Source organism: Pygocentrus nattereri, chromosome 2, assembly GCF_015220715.1.
Source record: "Pygocentrus nattereri isolate fPygNat1 chromosome 2, fPygNat1.pri, whole genome shotgun sequence".
In the NCBI taxonomy this organism is placed as follows: Eukaryota; Metazoa; Chordata; class Actinopteri; order Characiformes; family Serrasalmidae; genus Pygocentrus; species Pygocentrus nattereri.
Window position 1 is genome coordinate 26,379,570 of NC_051212.1, and position 24,087 is coordinate 26,403,656.

The following is a 24,087-nucleotide window of genomic DNA, read 5'->3' on the forward strand; positions in this document are numbered from 1 at the left end:
TCCAGCACTAGACCAGCAAGGAATTCATGCTGGAATCCATAAATTGTTCAGACACAAGAATATGTTGATAGAAAAAATTAAATGATAAAGAAATGTTTTCAAATGTTGAAGTTCAAGAATGATCCTCGGAATTTAGAAGATTTACCTCAAGATTTAAAATCACGCATAAGCCTCATAAATAGAGCCAGGTTAAAGTTTGCTAAGGCATACATACAAAAAGACATCAAGGAACATGTATTACCTAAAGCATACTGATGTGAGATCAACTTGTACAGCTGGAACAAGCTCACCTGTGCTTATTGCAGGATGCAGAAGAATGTTTTTAAAGTGCACAGAACCAACCAAATGCCCCAAAACTCAACACAGCTTCACCTACCAGTAGAACAATGAATCACAACATCTGCTGAATTCTATTAAAACTGCTGAGTTTTTTGCCCATCCAAAGCCAAAAGTGCCATCCTTGTCAGTTTTCTATGAATTTGGTATTGGCAGTGCTCCTTTATTTAAAGGTGAATTGGGCTTTGTGAAAATGTCACAGCAAACATTTAACTTTACTTCCGTGGATCAAAGGTGAGACATTGAACTGATCATGAGTGCTTCTCATGCCCACTGTGGCAGACTACGGCTTGTGGTGTACTGTTTCTGGGTTTAAATTTGTGCAGTATTGAATGGCAGTGTTGGAGTTGCAGACTGGTGGTGTATGCGCCTTCACCAAAAAAAAAAAAGGTTTTTTGGATGCTGTGTGTAACTAGACCCATAGGGCCCACGAGCAGGTTGAAGCGCCCTCCAAAGCGTAGTGGTATTAATAATGGAACAGATTTCAGGTAGTCAATGACTGAAAATTTGCAACCAAGTACTAAAGGTGATAATTTGAGATCATGATCATTTGTCTTAAAATGAAGGGACAGTGTATAAAAATGATTGATTCCTGTTTGGTACACCCAATATTGGAATACAGCTCCAAAACAACAAAAATTATCACTGCCTAGCTACTTACAGGCTAAACATCATATTAAAGAGAGAAAAAAGGAGAGTAGCTGTACAGAGCAGATGTAACCATTCACCAATTGTAGTCAGACAGGTCGGAGTACATTGTGTCCATTTGACAGCCAAGAACATGCAAGCTTTCTCATCACACAAATGCACCAAGGCCCAATCCCATTTGACCCCTTACCCTGACCACTTAGCCCTTAGCCATCCGTTTTGCATGTTCATGTCTAGGGGTTGGGTCTCCCGTTTTTTTTTTTAGATGTAAAGGCGAAGTGTTGGAGCTCCATGTCCTTCCAAATGGAAGGTTTTCAGATGCACACTCCAGTCAGAGTTTTATGAGAAAAAAGAAACACTGCATGAGCAACCAAAGAAACCCCACAAATGTATTTTCTCAATTAAAATGTAAGATAACCATTGTTTTATTAGTTTTAATGTTGTTTCAATGTGCTACTGTCCTTTTCTTAATAACAAGCATAAAAAATGCTAATAGTATGTTACTGTCTCTGTAACTACCTAGCTAAATTTCCTGTTCCACCTTAAATAGTCCAGCAGTACTGACACCTGAGGCGCCAGAATGTAACGGCTGCTCCCTTTAAGGTGGAACAGGAAAAATTGAACAAGAAGCTGGTGAATAGATGACTTATTGACTTATGACAATTATGAAAGAATTAGGGGTGGGCAATAATGAGTAATGATCACATCCTCCCTCATATGATGCCCTAAATTTAATTAAAGACTGACAGGATTGCTGTAACTCAGTTCCAAGGGGCAATGTGACACTCAAAAACAAGGGGTAGGTGTAAAAATAAGAAATTATATTGGGCCTAAATTAAGCACTCCACTTGAGGATTACTCACACTGTAGTGATTCTGAAAGAGCAACATTCAGTTCATAACAGTAGATTTTGAAAGGACAATTTAAAACAGTGCACATCAGTGTGTTTATAGTCATGAGTTGGAGAGCTGCAGGAAGTGTTGTAGGGACATTTTGGCCAAGCAGTGTGCACATTCAGGACCTGACCTGCATAAACATTCAGCATGTCACTATGACGGTGCCAGTAGAGCAGATACAGCTGACACGAACAGGTTAAAACCAGCCAGCTGCGTGTTTGTAGAATTCCTTGCAGCTGCCATCACAGTAGATAAGGAGGTGTCAGAGAACACACCAAACTGTAGCTCTGAGGTGAGCACAGGAGAGAAGATAGGAGACAATTGAGAAGAAAAGGACAACCTTTTTAGGAAGCTGCTGCTTTTTGAGGAGGTAAGACCTGCAGGAGGGGATCAGTAAAGGGCACTGAACAGTAGGCAAGATCTTGGAAAAGTGAATGCACTTGAATGCATTTTTGAATTCAAATGCTCAAAGCTTATCACATGAAACTTCATCTAGGAAGAAAACTAATTGTTAGCACCTTCTGACTTCAACTATATGTAGGCATACTGCAAAACAAAATGGTTTGTCTTCAGGGCTAAGGTGTGACATAAGGTGCCAAATGTGATATGATACAGTACACGAGCCTAAGTATCCAAGATCGCTTCTGGTAGTACATGCTTAGCAGCATGAGACTGAGATCATTAATAAAGTAACACTAGTCATTTTAGAGCAGCATATGACACTACTTAGACATGTGTTACGTGCAAGAATCTATGATAATGCAGTTGTGTCTTTGATTTTATATCTATGAGTTGTATCTATGATCTTAACTTATAGAAAGTTAAGATATTTACATTGTGTGGGGGTTAAAAAGTTTCTTAAGTCATGCATCTAATTTTAAAAATGGTTCTTTAAACATCTATGAAAAGGTTCTTTAGGGATCCAAAAGTGGTTCTTTTATGTCACCACCTCTAACAAACTTTTTTCCACCTTTATTTTTAAGTTTATAAAATAAGGTTAGTGTACAGTAGAATGGTGTCACCCACTCAGAGGGTTACAGGAGAATCACAGATTTGTGATTCCCGCTCAGAACTACATCTTTTCTTTATAGACTTGAGACAGAATGTTATTACTACTACTACACTACAGAGATGAATCTGACACTGTGGTAATAAATACATTTTTGCTCTGTGGAGTTATCTAGATATTTATGAACATATCTGCATGATTTATATATATATATATATATATATATATATATATATATATATATATATATATATATACATACAATGTAAATATTGCTACTATGACTGCCAACCTGTGAATACCGTAAATATTATGACTATACTAAGCCCATTCTATGATTCATCTGAAAGGTGTAGGGTTAAGTAGGTGTAGTGCTTTACACTCAATTATAATTAAAGAGCATTAAACAACTGGCTATACACTTCACTCAAAACTTACTATAGTTTTAACAATTATTTAGTCACTGGCCAATATAGGGATGCACTGGCCTGATGCCAGCAATTTTCTATTTTTAATAACAATTTTTAATGTATGTATCTGCCGATGCCTTTGCCATTACTGATACATAAACATGAAGACGTTTTGTACACTGTAAAAAGTGGCTCATCAGGTCTACTTAAAAAATTACTTCATGTGGTAACAAGTAAATTAACTAGTTTTATTCAACCTAAATAAATACTATGAATAAACGATTCTTTCAATCAAAGTCAATTTTTTTTTAGAACTAAAATTTTTATTGAATTTTTAACAACAGAGCAGATCATACAACTGTACTTCAGATGGTAATTAGAGAGCATTGTGCAGACAATCAGTAAAATAAAATAAACATCTCAGAATAGTGTTTTACAACAGGTTCCATTTGGTTTCAGCATCACATAAATCAAGAGTAGGAAAAATAAATGAATGATTAAATAAAATATCTACTTGAAGTGGCAAGGTCGCGGTACCAGTCATTCCAGCAACAAGTTTACTAACTGGGGCATTACCTGAGTAGAGCTCTAGCACAGTCCCACCGTAAACTGAAAATATGCTTTTGGAGTCTTAGTAAGTATGTTATTTTTTCCATTTGGTACAGTTCGCCAACTTTTTGGACCCAAGCATTGTAGGTGGGTGGCTCTAATTGCATCCACTTAATAGTAATGCATTTCAAGGCTGCTACAAAAAAGATATTTAAGAGATATAATTTAGCTCTACCCTGTATACCTGCTGGAAAGATACCGAGTAATCCTTTGGTATCACTTCCTGGAGGATCTGCTTTATAGTCCTATACACCTTGTCCCAAAAGATTTGTAATTTAGGGCATGACCAGAAGATGTGTGTGTGGTTAGGTATTGCGTGCCACAGTTTCTCCAACATAAGCTCGGTACTCTAGGGTCCATCTTAGCAACAACATCCGGTGTCCTGAAATATCTGCTGATAAATTCTTAAATTCCCGCCACATATTTGAATTTGTAGTTTGATGTACCTCTGTCCATGCCCCCCCCCCCCCCCCACATTTCATCAGTAATGGTTTTGGCCGTCTCTGCCTCCCATCTTTGTTTTGTTTGAACAGGTTCATGTCGACTCATTGATAAAAATACCTTGTAAAATTTTGTTATCAAATTCTTATCCCCTTCACCTTTTTGAAATTGGGTTAAGAGATTTTCTATTGGTGTGGGGTTCAGCACTCTTTCCCATTCTTTGTGTGTAGTCAGAAAAGAGCGCAACTGTAAATATCTAAAGAAATCATTTTTTTGAAGTTGAAAATGTCTACGTAGTTGTTCAAAGGACATAAGATTGTTTGTATCAATTAACTGATGAATAGACATGAGCCCCTGATCAGCCCATTTTGCAAAGCCTTTATCTAAGCTGTTAGGAGTGAAGGATTTAATATGTCCAATGCTGGTTAAAATTGAAAGTGCTTTAGGCAACTTAAATGCAGCTCTAACTTTATTCCAAATGTTGAGTGTGGTTCTAGTCCACAATGACAGACCCTTTATTGAAATATCTAGAAATGGCAAGACCTTTCATTGTTTGTTCAATGCTCAGCCATTGTGTATGAGTGTCGTTTTGGATCCATGAGATTAATGGCTTTAATTGAGCTGCCCAAAAATAGTATTTTAGAACAGGAAGATTGAGTCCCCCTTCTGCCTTACTTCTTTGGATTGTTTTGTATTTTATCCGGGGGCGCTTATTTTGCCATATAAATTTAAAGTCAATTTTTGAGTTGAATAAAACTAGTTCAATTGCTTGTTCCCACATGAAGTAATTTTTTTAAGTAGATCTGACAAGCCACTTTTTACAGTGTAAAGCCTACTCTCAACAATGCATAACACACACTAATACATTGAAACAACATCAGTGTCACTGCAGTGCTGAGAATGACTCACCACCCAAATAATAACGGTTCTGTGGTGGTCTTGTGGGGGTCCTGACCCTTGAAGAGCTGGATGAAATTGATTAACAAAGTACACAGAGAAACAGATGGACTGCAGTCTTTAATTCAACTCCAACACACACCTGTATGGTAATCAGAGCCGATAGACAATGAGGGTAGAAACAAGGAGGTGGTTTTAATGAAGTGGCCAGTCAGGGTACATAAAAAGAATTCAGAAGGTCTCTAGAAAATGAAGGCACCTATAACTTTGTAATAATACATAGCTGCCTGGCAGTTACATCATCTGGTGTTACATCATCGGTTTTAGAACAAAAAGTGTATTGAACATCAGTTTTTGATTCTTAAGCTGCAACTGTTACTGACTGTTCTAGAACCAGTAATTGTTCCTCACTGTTCTAGAACCAGTGTTAGCATAAAACCATGTTACATGTAAAAAAAAAATATATAATTTTTACTGATCAAACTGAATAAAGAGCCAAAAGAAGCAGACAGACATACAAATGTTTTAGTTGTACCACATTTTGAAATGATGAAAATATATGTGGATTGAATGGAGGTCTTTAAGTGCACATTGCTGATCTTTTAAAAGATAAAGAAGGAATTGCACCTGAGCCAGCTGAGCTTCATTCCTGTGCAAAAGCATTTGGTTACATTGGACTCCTCTTTCATTATCTTATTGAAAAATCAGCTGTGTTCTGCTGTCAGTTCTGAGATATTTTTAGAAACATTCTTAGAAATTTGTCTTGGGATTCTTAGAAAATCTTGAACTAAAAAGCTTCTGCACCTCTCATTTACATAATCGAATCACAAAGGCAATGCTTCCCATCCCCAGTCCTGAAATCCCTGCATAGATTTGTGTTTTGCCTGCTCTAACACTAACACACCAGGAGTATATTATTTGTTTATTATTAACTGCTTCATAAGCTGAAGTAGGTGTATTACAGCATAGAAAAGAACATTTATGCACATGCAGAAGGGTTTGATGTACTGCAGTTTGCAAACAGTGCTTTTGGGAAACAGGGAGTCCAATCTTATCAACAGAGGGCCAGTGTGGCTACAGTCTTTCACTCCAACAGCGTAACATGTCATCTGATGTTTGTAGACTAAGACTGTTCGAAAGGCCCGGTATTGCAAGAGGATTTATGCTGATTAGTGAATGATTTGAATATTATTTTGTTTTGTTTTTCCTTATAATGCAATTATCCAGTTGCTTCTGCATGTTTGGCTGAAGATATAGGTCAGTCGGCTGCGTATGTCAGACGTCATTTCTGGCAGGAATCAGATAGTGCTCTGTGTTGCCTACACAGTATAACTTCAGGTACCCCAAAGCTGCAGTCACTTCCTCCCAGACCGTCACTCAGTAACCACAACTCCATAACGGAGGCTTCTTACCAAGGGCCCAACTATGCCCAATTTCGTATGCCGAGACCCAAGTGAGACCCAAGTGAGTTAAATTGCACTAGAGAATCTTCTACACAGTCGACGGGACTGAGCTGTTCAAATACCAGGTGTTAGTAGATCACCTAAAATTGGAGGAAGCAAGACTGATTGCAGATGCCTACTTACTCTCTCCTACACTGTACACAGACACTCTTGCAGCTCTGAATGTTAAGTCTGGCCAGCCCCCCAGATAGAATTGAAGAGGATTGCCACAGTGATGGATTTTCCTGCCATAAGATGTGGAGTTACTGCTACATTTGAGAAGTTTGCACTCCAGATTCAGTCGCTGGTGGGCATGTTTCAGACTCTAGGACCAGACAGAGAAGTGGAGTTACAGTGTGGCTCACACGTAGCTCATCTGCAGAAAGCATTCTGTGACAGTCCTGCATGGAACCAAGGATATGTTGAAGAAAGAGGGAACTCAAGCACATGAACCTATCCCCGTAAAAGGGAAAGCCAAGCCATACTGCTCCTTTTGTGATCATTCAGGTGCATTACCTCAGTCAGTGCACAGCTATTTCCAAGCTCACTGCAAAGCAAGTAGCTGATTGGATAAAGGTGAACAAGAGATGCTGGTGATGTGCCCAATCTCACCAGGCAACACAGTGCAATCTAAAGAAGCCTTGCAGTCTATGCCAAGGAAGACATCTACAGGTACGTGGAGTCAGTGACAGACAATTGAAGAGATCAGTTCAGTTAGCAGCAATGGTGAAACATGAGGAGAATTCAACCACTTAGGTCCTCTATCTTGATAGACCAACTGAAGGTAGATGGGTCCTGTTAAAGGTTGTATGTGTTTTCATCCATTATGGTGAACAGACACTTGATACCTTTGCAGTATTAGATGATGGATATGAAAGAACAATGTTGCTACCTACTGCTACAAAGAAGCTTGGTCTGCAAGGCACCCCAGAAGATTTACCCTTGCATACAATTAGACAGGATGTTCAGACCCTTCCTGGTGCATCTGTATCTTTCTCCATCTCCACCCCTGCAAACCCCAAGACCAAGCATTGCATCACAGGAAAGAACGGGTTGGTGTTCAATAGTTTTCAATTGAACTGAGAAGTGAGGTTCTGTGAACATGCAGTAGCCATTTCAGGAGACATCAAAGGCATGTTTCACCAGGTCCGCCTACTTGCAGAGGACTGTTTCCTATTGTGCTTCGTATGGTGTGATATGTCCCAAGAGGAGCCTGTAGCAGTATATGAATGTAACAGAGATGAGGTGGGGTTCTCAGTTGAGAAATGTTTTTATGTTGACAGTTGTCTTCAGAACCTGCTTACCATTGCTGAAGCCAGATATTTAGTTAAAAAATTAAGATCACTATTGATGTCAGCTGTGTTTGAACTGCGTCAGTGGGCGAGCAATGAGCCAGGTGTCATCCTACCTGAGGAAGTAAGATTACACAGGGCTGAGCTCTGGCTTGTTCATGAGAAGACTATCCTGAACCTCACCACCTGAACCAAGATGTTGGTAAGATGCCTCTGGGACAAACACAGAGGCTGGAATGACACACTATTACCGCTGGACCTCTTGCAACATTGGAAAGACTGGGAAGAAGAGCTGCAGTTTCTACCCCAGATTGTCATTCCCAGATCATACTTACCCAAGGATGCAGACCTGTCTAATGTCAAGCGAGAGATGCATGTGTTCTGTGATGCTTCTGAGCAGGCTTAAAGCTCAGTAGCCCACCTGTGGACAGTAGATGGTCAAGACAGAGCCCACCTGTCATTCTTGATGGCCCGCTGTAGGGTCACCCCCAAGCGTCTGCACTCTATGCCCAGGCCAGAACTCTGCGCTGCACTTACTGGTGCACAACTCTCCCAAATCTTGTAGAATGAACTCACCCTAAGCATAGATAAAAGATGAAAGCCACTAGCATTGTGGAAGACCCCTTCGATACCTTACACAGACTTTTTTCACTGCTGCCATCTGGCAGAACGTACCGGACTGTCCTGTGTCTAATGTCTGTTTCATTTATAGTATTTATTGTTTCTGGTTTAGTTTTTTTTTTGCACACGATGTCGGCACGTTTGCACTTTGCACTTTTTGTTCCTTGTTGCACAGTGTTGTTCCTGGAGGAACATAATTTCACTCCACTGTGTACTTGTACACAGATGGAATGACAATAAAAGCCTCTTGACTTGACTTGACTTGTAGTCTTGTGGACATTACAGATCTCCATGCATGACATCACATGGGGTAAAACATTACAAGAACTCATGAAACCCAACAGATGGAGCAAAGGACCTCTTTTTCTCCTGCAGAGTCCAGATCTATAGCCTGGAAATACAATAACCTCTGTGAGAATTTCACAGAGCTATGCAAGACTACACTCTGCAGCATCACCTCTACTGTGCCAGACCCTTCAATCACACATCTGAGTGAGTGCAACACCAGGAAGGAACTACTAGAGATCACTGCGCAGGAGTTGCATGGTGTGACCAAAAAGGGTAGTAGCCCTACTGCCAAACATTATCGCAGTGCAGAAAGATTGAGCTTGCACAGAGCCCAATTACACAGCTTTCCAGAGGAAAAGTCAGTAAACCTGTTCCCAGGAGTAGCCAACCGGTAACTTTGTCTCCAGAGTTTGATGAGAAGGTAGAGCTTATCCGAGTAAGGGGGAGACTTCGTAGAGCAGAGCAACTAAAGCTTAGTACTCTGCAACCTATCCTAGATCCAGGCACATCAGGTCTGCTGATGTGAAGCTGAAGGATAGAACGTATACACAGCCTGTTGCTCATCTGGTGGTTCTCCCAGCTCTCCCCTCTGATGAAGATCAAGACAGTATTGCATCTGCAGTCAGTGTGTAACCATAGTACCTTTTGATGTTAGCAACTGTATTCCATACATTTGGGGATGGCTCTTTTATGCAGATTAGTGAATGATTTGAATATTATTTTGTTTTGTTTTTCCTTATAATGCGATTATCCAGTTGCTTCTGCATGGTTATCTGAAGATATAGGTCAGATGGCTGCGTATGTCAGACGTCATTTCTGGCAGGAAGCAGATAGTGCTGTGTGTTGCCTACACAGTATAACTCCGTTTGTGGTAAACCCAGAGACTGTTCATTAGTGATAACACACCATAGATTGGTGACACAGACTTGATCTCACAGCTCAGTAATCTTGAGTCTCCTCTGTCGTTCACAACTATGTAACATCAATGTCCATGCCAGCTATTAAACCCTTGAACTCACTGAGGCCTCAAATGGTGCTCTGGCCAACACACAGTTGAACACACTATAAATCCAACCAGTGCCCATCTTCACAACTTCTAACCAGGGGCGTCGCCTGGGGTGGGCTTCCGGGGCTTCAGCCCCGAATGATTATCCAGTAGCCCCGAACCTTTTCGCTCAGCTGTACTATTAATGAGGAGGCCAATGCTGCTGTGAGAATAGGAAATCTCTTAACGCCAATCATAGTGCCGCTTCAAGGATAAAGTTCCGCCTTTCAGGAGAAACAGCCAATCAGCTTGCTGGTTTTGCGGGCGCGGAGGAGAGCCCACCCCCACCCCCGTGGGGGAGCGCACATGTGCTCTAGCCATTTTTGGCAGCAGGTTGCAGGTAGCTGACGGTGAAAGAAAATGGATATACGGCGTTTTTTCAAGGAGAAAGGTAACGGTAGTTAACTATGTAAACTGTGATGACATTGTTTGTGGAGCTCTGATAGCTGGTTAAAAACACACGTCTCCGAATCAAAACACACAGATCAAACCCACCGTGTGCTTAATAAAATGCAGCTTGTCACTAGTCAGCTTCGGAATTAGTTAGCTAACAGACAACAGGAGAGGAGAGCAGAGCAGAGGACAGGAGAACAGAGACCTGGAGAGGAGAGGAGAGAACAGGAGAGGAGATGAGAACAGACAACAGGAAAGGAGAGCAGAGGAGAAGAGAACAGACAACAGGAGAGGAGAGCAGAGAACAGGAGAGGAAAGAGGAGAGAACAGGAGAGGAGAACAGAGTAGAACTGGAGAGGAGAGGAGATGGGAGAAGACAATACAAGCGGTATGGAAAACAATGCCTAATAAACACATTATTAATAAAATACACATGTTTTTAGTACAAAGACTAGCAAAATAATGCCAGATGTAGTTTGTTTTAGCACAGTCTTTTGTATTTAAAATATTGTTTCCAGCTTTATTTTAAGCATGCTTTCCTGAATTACTATTTAACAGGGTAGAAGAGAGGGTGGAGAGGGAGGAAATGTGGAGAGACCTGAAATGAACTGAACTGATCAGGACTGGACTGATCTAAAGAAAGAACAGGTTAGGAGAAGAAAGACTGTGCAAAAACATACAGGATAGATAATAAGTAATTCTTAAAGAGTGTTAATTGTGTAGACCCCTTAGCACTAATAATTATTAATATTTCTTTCAATAATTTGTTTCATTAAATAATTTGTGTCATAAAAGGTAAAAGAACAATTTAGAAACAAGTGAATTGTTTACTTTATTACACAGTTGCATGAAATCCATTGTTTACATACTGTTTTGCATACTTTATTGAGGAATGGATTTACTGATGGAATATACCTGGTCCATGTCCTTTAGTAAAAGCTCACTATCTTTAGGTCACCAACAGTCATTCTGCAGAATTTGTGCACCCTTTGTTAAATTTTAAATCTGTTGAATAAAAAAATATAACTCCATATTATAGTGTTAAACATTATATATCAGGGTACGTATTGTTAAAAAAAAAAAAAAAAAAAAAAAAAAATATATATATATATATATATATATATATATATATATATATATATATATATATATATATATATATTAATTGGGCAGAGCCCCGGATCTTTACATACCCAGGCAACGCCCCTTCTTCTAACTGTAATCTTCATTACTATTGAAAGGTTTGTCCCACTCAGGCAGTCCAGATTTTTGTTGTCTTTTTGTGTAGGGACCAAGCAAAAATTTGGTCTGTCTGAGGGTCCCTGAGGACTGGGTTGACAACCACTGTTCCAAAGAAAGAACCCTTTTCCCATGTATTCTTTCCCAGCCAATTCCTGATCTCCAGTCTAATGTCCACACTATTTCTAAAATAGTACTTTTATCACCTATACTCACCTATCTCTTCACTTACCTCTTATGTCTCTGCCTAAACTCTTTAAAATCTCCTCCATGTCTTTCTTCTCCACAAATCCATCCAGAGTTATGCCATTCCTGGGAAGCTTCCTTTCTGAGGAGCAGTTCCAGTGCTCCATCTGCCTAGACATCTTTGACAACCCAGTCTCCACTCCATGTGGCCACAGCTTCTGTATGACCTGCATCGGATACTACTGGCAAGGAGTTAAGATGTGCCAGTGCCCGCTCTGCAAGGAGAACTTCAAAAAGAAGCCTGAGCTCCACATCAACCGCACCCTCCGTGAGATCACTGAGCAGTTCAAGCAGATGAAAGGGGATGCTGGAGCATGTGGAGGGTTGGAGTGGAAAGGGGTAGAAGGAAAAAGAATTGAGGAAAGGCCTCTAAAACAAAGACAGCTGTCAGGGGATCTCTTCCTTGTAATGAAACGCAAGCTTCTCAAGCCCTTTCCTTCCAAAGTGTCTCAGAATGACAGTCACACAATGGTGATACAGGGAACCGATTCAGATATTATCCAGCCCCAAGAGCTCACAGGGGGGGTGTCTCTGAGGAGGTACACTCTGAGTGGAGCTGCCAGTACCATGAAAATACCTCGATGTCCAAAACACCACCGTAAACTTGATCTTTTCTGCAAATCTGATGGAGAGTGTATCTGCTCTGAGTGTGGAGATACAGAGCATCAATCACACCAAATCATCACTGCAGAAAAGGAGTGGCTGAACAACAAGGTGTGGCTCTGGCATTCTCATGTAATGCAATTCTTTGTAAATCATCAGTTTTCATTTGAAAATCAACAACAGAAAATAGAAGCATAGTGTAGCTTCTCATATGAAAATTGAATATAAAGATAAATGAAATATATTGTAAATATATTGTGTAACATCAATGAAATTTCAGTAACAGTTTATTGAAGAGCTGGATTTTTAATATTGTGCAACACCTACATAAGCGTTTCACATCCACTGTCATAAATCTATATAAACGTTTATTAAGGCCTTTTTCAGCAAATGTCTGCTGTCATAATACTTTTTGAAGGTAAAACAAAACATCTGAATGTACAGAAGCAGTCTTTGTGACAACTGACATGCTGGAATAAGCATTTATAAATGCTTTTGTAGGTTTATGTAAATTGTGCTGCCCCACAGCAAAGAGTTACTAAAATTTATTCTAGTGTATTTTCAATATTGCTTACAAACATACTATATACAGTCTTGAGCATTCACTGACCTGCTGTTATCTCATTTTCTTTGTTCTATTTTTACATTTCTCACAGACTCAGATTGACATCACAGAAACAAAGATACAAGAAATGATTGAGCAGAGGCTGAGGAAGGTTGAAGAGATCAAATTTTCACTGGCAGAAATCAAAGTAAGAATTAGGTTTCACTGATTTGTTTATGAGACCTCCTTCATGTGTATTAACCCACATTTTGACCTGTGTAAAGGACCAATAAAAATAAGTCCATTAATACTTAGAATACTTTAAGACAGGGCTGCAGGTTTTCACTCCAAACAAGCACACCTGATTTTACTTGTTTTGTTAGTTGGTTTTAGTCTTCAAACATTTTATCAGCTGACTTCCTGCTTGTTGGAGTGAAAACCTGCAGCCACACCAGACCTCTGCAGATGAAATTGGACACTCCCTTCTGAAGATGTTGATTTCAGATGTGAGTGATCACACATATCTCATTTTGTACACAGTTCCTTTGCTGACAGTGGCTTAAAGGAGTAACAGCGTTTTTTTTTTTTTTTTTTGGTTTTGTTTTCTTTGCATGGAGTTTTCAAATGCGCAAAATGTGGTTAGCTGGCATCCATGCTAACTATTTCAGTTACTTTTTTTGACTTTTTATTCTTCTGCTTTCCTCCAACATCTCTTTCCATCCCCTCTGCCCTCTTTCTCTCCTCTTTTTTTCCTCAACACTCCTTTTCCTCTATCCAGATGGCTGCAGAGAGAGAGAAGCAGGACTGCATACGTGTGATCGGAGCTCTGCTGAGTTCCATTGAACGCAGCCAAGCCGAGCTGCTGGAGGTGACAGAGATGAGGCGGCGTTCAGTGGAGCATCAGGCCGAGAGCATGCTTAGAGAGCTGGACCTGGAGGTCACTGAGCTGAGGAAGAGGAGTGCTGCGCTAGCCAAACTGGCCCAGACAGATTGCTGCATCAGTGGACTGAGGGTAAGTGATAAAAGAAATGCTTTAAAGTATTTGGGCAGTTTTAGGCCTCAGCATTACTACAGACTTACTCAGCAGAGATTATAAGCACCAAGAGGATTGTGCCTACTAAAATATACAATGGTGAGCATCTTCTTAGTTAGTAAAGCTTATAGTCTGTCCTTGGATGGTTGTGGTACTGTTTCTGCACTTCCTGATTGTGTCTTTAATTGTTAAAATGACTGTTAAGGGCTGAAAATACAATCATGGTATCTAACTTCTTTGACAAAGCTTCCACTTTACTCTTCTGTGTCCACAGAGCTACTCCGACATCAATGCTCAACTGCCAGACAAAGACTGGACTGGAGTCTCAGTGAAATGTAACTTTGAAACAAAATCTTTGTACAACTCAGTCTGTCAACTGCTGATACACTCCTGCCAGGAGCTTCAGAAACTACCTGAAATCTGTAAGACTTCTCATTTGTGGTTTAGTGGACTATGCTGACATCTAGTGAACACCATAAATGTTGTATTTTTTAATTAATGGAGCCATTATGCAGGAAGTTAAGAAACTCGCTGAAGAGGTGTCACTGGCACCTAGTGGTCAAAGTACATTGTACATGTTAACATTGTAATGTGTTCAGAAAGGCCTTGAAGAGGGGGCTCATTTTCAAAACACTTGTTTTCTCAACTTGTCAAGCTTACTACAAAATGTCTTGAAATAAATACCTACAGGAATAATAAAACTCTTTTTCTACATAGATCTGTCACCATTAACTGAGCAGTCACTGCTGAAAGCACATCCAATAGGTACTGGTTAATATGGCAAAATATAGCCAGTGATCTTTTACCGTTTCATATATATTTAACTTTTTGTATATTTTACTTTAATTTTGTTTTACTGTTTTGCAGATGTCAAGACAATACAGGAGTATGCAGGTGAGTGTAGATTATTTGCTTTTCTACTTATCATTATTGCACAATCTCTCTTGGAATGAATATCAAATGCTGACCGTTAGGCCTCCTCTGTAACTGGTATTCAACCTAACATATCCCACTTGTTGCACACATGTAATCTTGACTCAATTTCTTGAAAGTTAATGTTCTTTACCCATGCCTATTATTTTGTCAACCCTCTTTAGACTGGTACTACAATCCTTACACAATCACTTTTGGTGTAACATCACCCCATTGTGTTTAAAGTATTAAAAACTGTACCCAGTGTTCCTTTTGGACAGGATCTTTATATCCTCTTGATAAATAACAACAAATTTATTCTATGACTTTTCCAATCTCTTCAATCAGAGGACGTGATCCTGGATCCTAACACTGCCCATCCTCGTCTCATCCTGTCAGAAGACAGAAAGGAGGCGTGGTGTGGCGAAAAGCAGAAGCATGTCCCCAATAATCCCGAGCGCTTCAACCGAGTAGTGGGTGTTTTGGCTCAACAGGGCTTCACGGGTGGGCAACATTATTGGGAAGTGGAGGTGAGTGGCAAGACTGACTGGGACCTTGGAGTAGCCAGCCACTCCGTAAACAGGAAGGGCAAAATAACATTCAGCCCAAGCAATGGATTCTGGCTCCTCTGCCTGCGAGACAATGTTGACTACACACTCAGAACAGAGCCTTCCACCACACTTCCCCTCAATCTGAAGCCCCAGAAGATTGGAATATTTCTGGACTACGACAAAGGCCAGGTGTCCTTCTATAATGTGGAAGCTAAGATGCTCATCTACACATTCATGGACACTTTCAGCGACGCCATCTACCCGTTCTTCAGCCCCTGCACTAACAAGTCAGGCAAAAATGATGTGCCACTCACCATTACACCTGTTCTGATCACTGACTGAACGATAAGATTATCAAGGCCAGATTACTGTAAATACTGTACAAAAGATTGAAACATCTGTGTAATTTATATATGTTCTTGGGCCTTTCTGATACATTAGCTTTCACAGTTAAATATAGTAGCAGAATCATATTTAGGATTAGGATCTTTACATGACTTATATTTTTATAAGATTATTCAACCTACTTTGTTTTAACCTGTCTTATCCAACTGCCAGACGATTTTGCTTATATCAAGCATTATTTCTTGAAACCAATAAAAGGATCTGCCGATGAAATGACAATTTTATTACAACCCCAATTCCAATGAAGTTGGGACGTTGTGTAAAACATAAATAAAAACAGAATACGATGATTTGCACATTCTTTTCAATCTATATTCAATTGAATACACTACAAAGACAAGATATTTAATGTTCAAACATATAAATTTTATTGTTTTTTGCAAATAATCACTCATTTTGAATTTGATGCCTGCAACACATTCAAAAGAAGTTGGGACAGAGGCAACAAACACTGGGAAGGTTGAGGAATATTCAAAAAACACCTGTTTGGAACATTCCACAGGTGAACAGGTTAATTGGAAACAGGTGAGTGTCATGACTGGGTATAAAGGGATCATCCCTGAAAGGCTCAGTCGTTAACAAGCAAGGATGGGGCGAGGTTAATCACTTTGTGAACAACTGTGTGAGCAAATAGTCCAACAGTTTAAGAACATTTATGAGTGTGCAATTGCAAGGAATTTAGGGATTATCATCATCTATAGTCCATAATATCATCAAAAGATTCAGAGAATCTGGATAAATCTCTGCAAGTAAGCGACAAGGCAGAAAACCAACATTAAATGCCCGTGACCTTCGATCCCTCAGGCAGCACTGCATTAAAAACCAACATCATTCTCTAACAGATGTTACCACATGGGCTCAGGAACACTTCAGAAATCCATTGTCAGTGAACACAGTTCGTCGCTCCATCTACAAGCGTAAGTTAAAACTCTGCCATGCAAAGTGAAAGCCATATATCAACACCACCCAGAAACACCACCGGTTTCTCTGGGCCCGAGCTCATCTGAAATGGACTGACGCAAAGTGGAAAAGTGTCCTGTGGTCTGACGAGTCCACATTTGAAATTGTTTTTGGAAATCATGGACGTTGTGTTTAAAAGCCAGCATCTCTGATGGTCTGGGGGTGTGTTAGTGCCCATGGCATGGGTAACTTCACATCTGTGAAGGCACCATTAATGCTGAAAGGTACATACAGGTTTTGGAGCAACATATGCTGCCATCCAAGCAACGTCTTTTCAGGGACGTCCTGCTTATTTCAGAAAGACAATGCCAAGCCACATTCTGCACGTGTTACAACAGCGTGGCTTCGTAGTAAAAGAGTGCGGGTACTAGACTGGCCTGCCTGCAGTCCAGACCTGTCTCCCATTGAAAATGTGTGGAGCATTATGAAGTGCAAAATACTACTGAGCAAATGGACTATTGAGCAACTGAAGTTATACATCAAGCAAGAATGGGAAAGAATTCCACCTACAAAGCTTCAACAATTAGTGTCCTCAGTTCCCAAACGCTTATTGAGTGTTGTTAAAAGGAAAGGTGACGCAACACAGTGGTAAACACGCCCCTGTCCCAACTTCCTTGGAACGTGTTGCAGGCATCAAATTCAAAATGAGTGAATATTTGCAAAAAACAATAAAGTTTATCCATTTGAACATTAAATATCTTGTCTTTGTGATGTATTCAATTGAATAAAGGTTGAAAAAGATTTGCAAATCATCGTATTCTGTTTTTATTTATGTTTTACACAACGTCCCAACTTTCTTGGAATTGGGGTTGTAGATAAAATTACAAACTAGCTAAATAACAAAGTAAAACAACATCCTCATAACAAACATATTGATATATAACAATATGATATATTGACTACATTTAAGATTGTGTTTACCAAGATATTATTTGCAATGCATTTTCCGTGTGGTTTGGTTTTGAATACAAAAACCAGATGGACTGATGGATGGATAGATACACTATATTTCCAAAAGTATTCACTCGTCTGCCTTCACACGCATATTAACTTGAGTGACATCCCATACTTAGTCCATAGGGTTTAATATGATGTCTGGGAACAATTTTCACAAGGGTTAGTAGTGTGTTTATGGGAATTTTTGACCATTCTTTCAGAAGCACATTTGTGAGGTCAGGCACTGATGTTGGACAAGAAGTCCTGCCTTGCAGCCTCCACTCTAATTCATATCAAAGGTGTTCTGTTAGGTTGAGGTCAGGACTCTGTGCAGGCCGGTCAAGTTCTTCCACACCAAACTCTTTATGGACTTTGCTTTGTGAACTGGTGCACAGTCATGTTGAAACAGGAAGGGGCCATCCCCAAACTGTTCCATCAAAGATGGGAGCATGAAATTGTCCAAAACATCTTGGTCTGCTGAAGCATTAAGAGTTCCTTTCACTGGAACTAAGGGGCTGGGCCCAACTTCTGAAAAACAATCCCACACCATAATCCCCCCTCCACCAAACTTTACACTTGGCACAGTCAGATAAGTACAGTTCTTCTGGCAACCGTCAAACCCAGACTCGTCTGTCTGATTGCCGGACAGAGAAGCATGATTCGTCACTCCAGAGAACACGTCTCCACAGCTCTAGAGTCCAGTGGTGCCGCTTTACACCACTGCATTCAACATTTTGCATTGTGCTTGATGATGTAAGGCTTGGATGAAGGCTCGCTTCCACTTTGTTATGGTACCACTGACACTTGACTGTAGAATACTTAGTAGCAAGGAAATTTCACGACTGGACTTGTTGCACAAGTGGCATCCTATCACGGTACTATGCTGGGTACTGAGCACTGAGCTCCTGAGAGCGACCCATTCTTTCATAAATGATTGCAGAAGCAGTCTGCATGCCTGGGTGCTCGGTTTTATGGAAGTGGAAGTGATTGGAACACCAGAATTCATGACTTTTGGCAACAGTGTAGATAAATATATACTTTATTGATCCGGAAGGAAATTTAGCAACCAGGATGTATTCAAATTAATAAATAAGATGTAACATCTATTTTTTAACAAAACAATTTTATTTAATTTTCTTAACTTCATTTTACATTTTTGGTAGCTTGTCCATAAAAGTCCCTGGCTTAACAGGCCCAGCAGTATCTGTTGCATTCTTTGTCCACCAGAGAGCACGCTTCCAATAGATTCAGCCTTCATATGCGATTTTTTTTCCCCAATGAAGCCTATTTATATATTTATTTATCTCTCTTTACAGTCGTATCAGTCTCTCTTTCAGCGTTTCACTACGGTCAGTCCTTTTTTACACTGACACGCCATAAAACCAGAATGAACGACATGTAGCCTAAAATAGGAGAACCGTGAAACTGGAGAACACGAGCCTGGTCACACATGCAAAAACACTTTATTAAAATATTTTAACACGGCTTACTCTCGGGAATGGTTTCCTGCGTTTACAGAAGACTCTTATCGCTGAAGTAACCTGTACTCTGTCCGGTTTTAGTGCGTTAAGTTACGTTACTCTTTCCACTGCTGTCCCTCCCAAAGCAAATCCTAACGGTATCCACTCAGGCACACCAAGCTTGTCCAAGCATGTCGTAAGTAACTGTCAAAGACAGGCCCGGAGGTGATAAAACACTGAGAAGATATTTCCACAAGCGCCCACAAGATGGCACGTCTTCTTGCATAGCTTTGTGTAATGTGTCCTGTTCACCTCTTTGAGGTAAATTCCTGTTTTGGCTTCTCAGTAAAGACGCAGGAACGCAAGCTAACTAGTTAGCACCATTCATTTAAGCTAAGCGCTGTTTTGAGCCTCATTAGCTTCCGGTAGCAGGCTGAACTTTCTACGTTCAGAAGTAAATGCTGTGTATTAAAAACCTCTTTTGGGCTCCAACGCTTAACCTATGGGCATCTTGCTAAGAAAAGACAGAATAAAATGTCCCTTAAAGGTCACAGCATACAATTTTTTTTAGAATTTCATGAAATACGAGGAAGTAAACACAGACCACAAACTAGAAATGGCATAATGAAACAAGTAGCAGTGTAATGACATGAAAGTGCAGAACAGAAGAAATAAAGTCTAATATGACCACCATGACTGATGTCTCTCTACTGAATCTCTGGTCTGCTATAGCTCTTTCTATCAATCAGAAATAACATAGGAAATAAAAAAATGATGAGATAATAGACAAAAGATCAGTTAGAGACCAGCAGAAATGAACCACGTACGTGTGCTTGTGTGAGTGAAAGACTGAGAACGTGTGAACAGTGGCACACATACCTAAATATATTTTTCTTCGTTACCAGTCAACATTCCTCACTAATGCAGTTTGTAGACCATCGCCGTAACTGAATAGACTGTAGTCATTAAAGGTGACAGATGTAAATACCAACTAACAACGCTGGAATAACTCTGCTAACAGATGGCAGCTCCACCCAGTTGTGTTATGAATCTCATAAGTAAAAAGCCTATGCGGCTCATTTTCATTGCTGAAAGATGAATGAAGTAAAGCAGGCCTTGGAGGGGGTGGGCGGTAAATCTGGAAAGGAAAAAAGGGCAACAGGTTGCCGATCAGGTTATTCCTGATGAGGCTGATGTTTGCTCTTTTATCAGGTCCTGAGATGATGATCTTGTTCTGTGAACCATTGGTGTCAGAGTGAATGAAAGGAAATGAAAGCACATGTTTTAAATGAATGCAGAGTGTGGACAACGATAAAGGCTTGAAAATGTACAAAAAAACTATATCTTGGCAAGTGAAATATCTGAAATCTAACGCTTGTCATTATGATCACTATGATTAATGCTCACTTTATTTACAATGATTTCACATGCCGACACATCACTGCATGACGTGTGCTGCTCAGTGCTGTAACCTTGATGTTTGGAGATGCTTTGTTTATTCTTTTTAATTATGTAAGTGCATTATACTTTTGCATATCAGTAAAAGTAGCATCTAAAAAATGGTAACTTTACAGGAGAAGGCAAAAAGATCTTAACTTTGAAAGTAAGTTAATGTAAAGAAGTTTTATTCCAAGTAGTTTTAGAGCATTTCTGTTGGTAAATGATAATCATGATTATTTTAAACATGATGTAAAGGACTACTGCTGTCTCGAAATGATGGAGAAAAATTAAAAACACAACTACATATTTATAAAATACATAAATGGATATATTTTAATTGTATTATTATTATTTATTTTTAACAGCAATATTCTTAGTCTTCTGACAGTAATTATCTTGTCAGGCATGGATTACATGCCTCATCTTTCTGCATTGCTTTCTTATGATAACACAGACCATGTGTCTTGGTTTTAATCCATTAATGTCCAACATCTAAAATGAGTACAGTAGGGAAAAATGCCACAGAGCTTGTTCTGGTTGGTTTAAAGTGTGTGGTTGGTTTCAAGTAAAAGGCTGTATAATTCTGTCTTGGATGAACATTTAACAGTTGTTTCTGATTATATAACATTTCCAAACTTTTGTTTACTTTTAGTCAAGTTTGAATTATCTATTGTTTTGTTACAAATCAACACATGTGACCACAATACTACACACACACACAGACACACACACACAAACAAACATTTTCTAAGCCGCTTCTCCCTCAGGGTCATGGGGGGTGCTGGAGCCTATCCCAGCAGTCAATGGACGGAAGGCAGGATACACCCTGGACAGGTCGCCAGTCCATCGCAGACCACAATACTAGATTTAATATAATAAATCAATCATTAAAAGCTCACTTTTTAGTGAGTTTCATCGACTGGAAAGATCCCTTTACATTTGTGCCCAGGCAGGCTCAGAGAGCATATAAACCAAAAGAAATTTAACACTTCGGAAACAGACATTGATGGCTCAAATCAATACTTCCTGCAACAAAAAAAAATTAGACCTAATTAACAGCCAGATAAAAAGAAATAAATAATTACAGAAGTGCAAGACACTCTTTGTTGAACCAAGAGGAAAAAAGAGCGGAGGGGGTGAGGAGGAAGAAAAATGGGGTAAACGTTCTGCCCCAACCACTCGGACAGCCTGGGCAACATACCACTCATTCTGCACACCTACACACTCCCTCTTTCCTTCTCTATCTCATTCCTTCTCACCCTCCCCATCACCACCCTCTTTCGGCCTTCTCTGTCTTTTGTCTATTTTAATCCTAAATTTAAACAGGTTTCCAGGAAATCATGTGTATTGATATATAATGTATGCAATTAGTGTAGAACACAGTTGAATGCACACGTTTGAACACCCCTGGACAAAGGACGTTTGGTTAATTTACTAAATGAAACAATAAATTATTCTCTGCACAGAACAAACTTAAATGTGGTGTTTTTCTGCAATCTTTAGAGCACATTTGCTATTTATTTGCTAAGTTTAACATATTGGAAAAAATAAAAGATAACATATAAAATGTGCCATATCTTTTACATAGGCCACATTTTATGTATTATTTTTGTTTGCTGTTAAATTGAGCAAATAAACAGTCACTGTGCATTTAAATGTGTGGATGTGTTAGCTTATTTTCATTTAGAAAATCAACAAAAAATGTCAGAGGTGCCCAAACTTTTGCACAGGTCTGCTTGGACACAGTGGTAGTGATGTAGTGGTATCATCTTGGTGGGGTGTGAATGGGTGTAAATGTAGAGGTTTCAGGAGAATTCAGGAGATGTTAATGCAGCTGATGGTTTGGTCAGAGGCAATCAGAAGATCAGGAGAACTGCATTTTTAAACATGGCATGGTGAGATTTACTAAACTACACTTTGTAGTTCCCTTATTGGAAATGGTCATTTTATTTAACTTAAAATTAGAAGTAAACAGAATGTAATGTACATATTATTATTCTGTTGACATAAATTAGAGGTTTAGTGATCTCAAAACCTAGGCAGATAGGTTACTTTCTTTCTCTATTAAGTTAAAACCAAGAAATATTTTTCACAAAATAATGCTGAATGAGGCATCTGTGATCTCTGTAGATAATTATAAACCACTTTTTTGTCAAAGGTGAGCACAGAGTTTGCCTTGATGTACTGTCTCGCAAGTTGGATTCATTACACAGAATAAAAAATAATGTCTTGTTTTCACTCAATTCACATGTGGACATTTCCGCATGAGGACAATATTACATCACCACAATTTAGTCTTTAATGCACTTATTGAAAATAACTGTAGATGTAAGACATTTCCTGTTGAACTGATGTACTCCTTTCAATCAAGTAAATTCAGTGTTTCAAATGTGATGTGTCAAGTGTTACAGTGGAACCATTTGTTTAAATATTTCTTATATATTCAGTATCAGTTAATTACCCTTAAAAATATCTATAGAAACAGCTATAGACAGTTATACTCTAGGGGACTATTAGATTTCTGCAGATGCTGGTGCTTTAAACATCTCGTTACTGCTTGACCTAAGTGCAACCTTTGACACAGCGAGTCATTCCATTCTCCTGTCAAGGCTGCATGAACTGGGCATTGATGGTACCGCCATGGACTGGTTTACATCCTACCTGACCAATAGGCAGCAGTTTATCACCCTCTCCGGTCATACTTCCTCTACCTCTGCCGTCTCTCAAGGGGTCCCACAAGGATCCGTCCTTGGACCTCTCCTTTTCATTGTATATATCCTTCCCCTTGGACACATACTATGTCGATACAATCTTGATTTTCACGGTTATGCAGATGACACCCAGATTTACCTCAACAACAAATCATTTCAAAGTCCACCCCTCTCTCACTTAGAAACCTACATCGATGATGTAGCTATCTCTCCTTCCCCACTGATCCGAAATCTTGGTGTCATCCTCAATTCAACTCTCTCGTTTACTGCTCATATTAACTCCATCGTCAAAATATCATTTTTCCATCTGTGCAATATTGCCAAAATCAGATCATCCCTTTCTCAGTCAGCTGCAGAAATCCTTATCCATGCTTCCATTTCCAGCTGTCTCGACTATTGTAACTCTCTTCTAGCGGGAATCAGCTCTTCCTCCATTCACAAACTTCAAATGGTTCAGAACTCTGCCGCCCGTGTCCTCACCCACACTCACGCACATCACCACATTACCCCTGTTCTCCAACGCCTACATTTGCTTCCTGTGAAATATCGCATATAGTTCAAAAGTCTTCTGCTTACCTATAAAGCTCTTAACAATCTCACCCCTTCTTACCTATCTGATCTTCTTCTTCCCTATAAACCCTCTCGCTCTCTCAGGTCTTCAGCTGGACTACTTACCATCCCTCCATATAACCTCCAAGGCTTTGGTGACAAAGCCTTCTC

General features: G+C 39.6%; 1 protein-coding gene across 3 annotated transcripts; it reads left to right on the forward strand.

Moving 5' to 3' along the window:
• Window positions 1-2,147: 2,147 nt before the first annotated feature.
• Window positions 2,148-16,068, forward strand: LOC108434586 (E3 ubiquitin-protein ligase TRIM39). Of its 3 annotated transcripts, none has more exons than XM_017709825.1 (8): window positions 2,148-2,250; window positions 11,866-12,526; window positions 13,072-13,167; window positions 13,738-13,971; window positions 14,267-14,414; window positions 14,710-14,757; window positions 14,860-14,886; window positions 15,253-16,068. In XM_017709825.1, exons 2-8 carry the CDS (start codon window positions 11,870-11,872, stop codon window positions 15,795-15,797), a joined length of 1,755 nt encoding a protein of 584 aa, XP_017565314.1. In that variant the 5' UTR covers window positions 2,148-2,250; window positions 11,866-11,869; the 3' UTR covers window positions 15,798-16,068. The 3 variants fall into 3 exon arrangements, with proteins under 3 accessions (XP_017565314.1, XP_037402620.1, XP_017565316.1); XM_037546723.1 differs by lacking the exon at window positions 2,148-2,250 and adding an exon at window positions 10,668-10,715; XM_017709827.2 differs by lacking the exon at window positions 2,148-2,250 and adding an exon at window positions 10,808-10,975.
• Window positions 16,069-24,087: the final 8,019 nt, after the last annotated feature.

Excerpts from the sequence above, each read along its gene's own strand:
- LOC108434586 (XM_017709825.1), top strand. The coding sequence starts at position 11,870 with ATGCCATTCCTGGGAAGCTTCCTTTCTGAGGAGCAGTTCCAGTGCTCC. Across the intron at positions 12,527-13,071 it reads AGGAGTGGCTGAACAACAAG|ACTCAGATTGACATCACAGA; the intron begins GTGTGGCTCTGG and ends CATTTCTCACAG. Across the intron at positions 14,758-14,859 it reads GCTGAAAGCACATCCAATAG|ATGTCAAGACAATACAGGAG; the intron begins GTACTGGTTAAT and ends ACTGTTTTGCAG.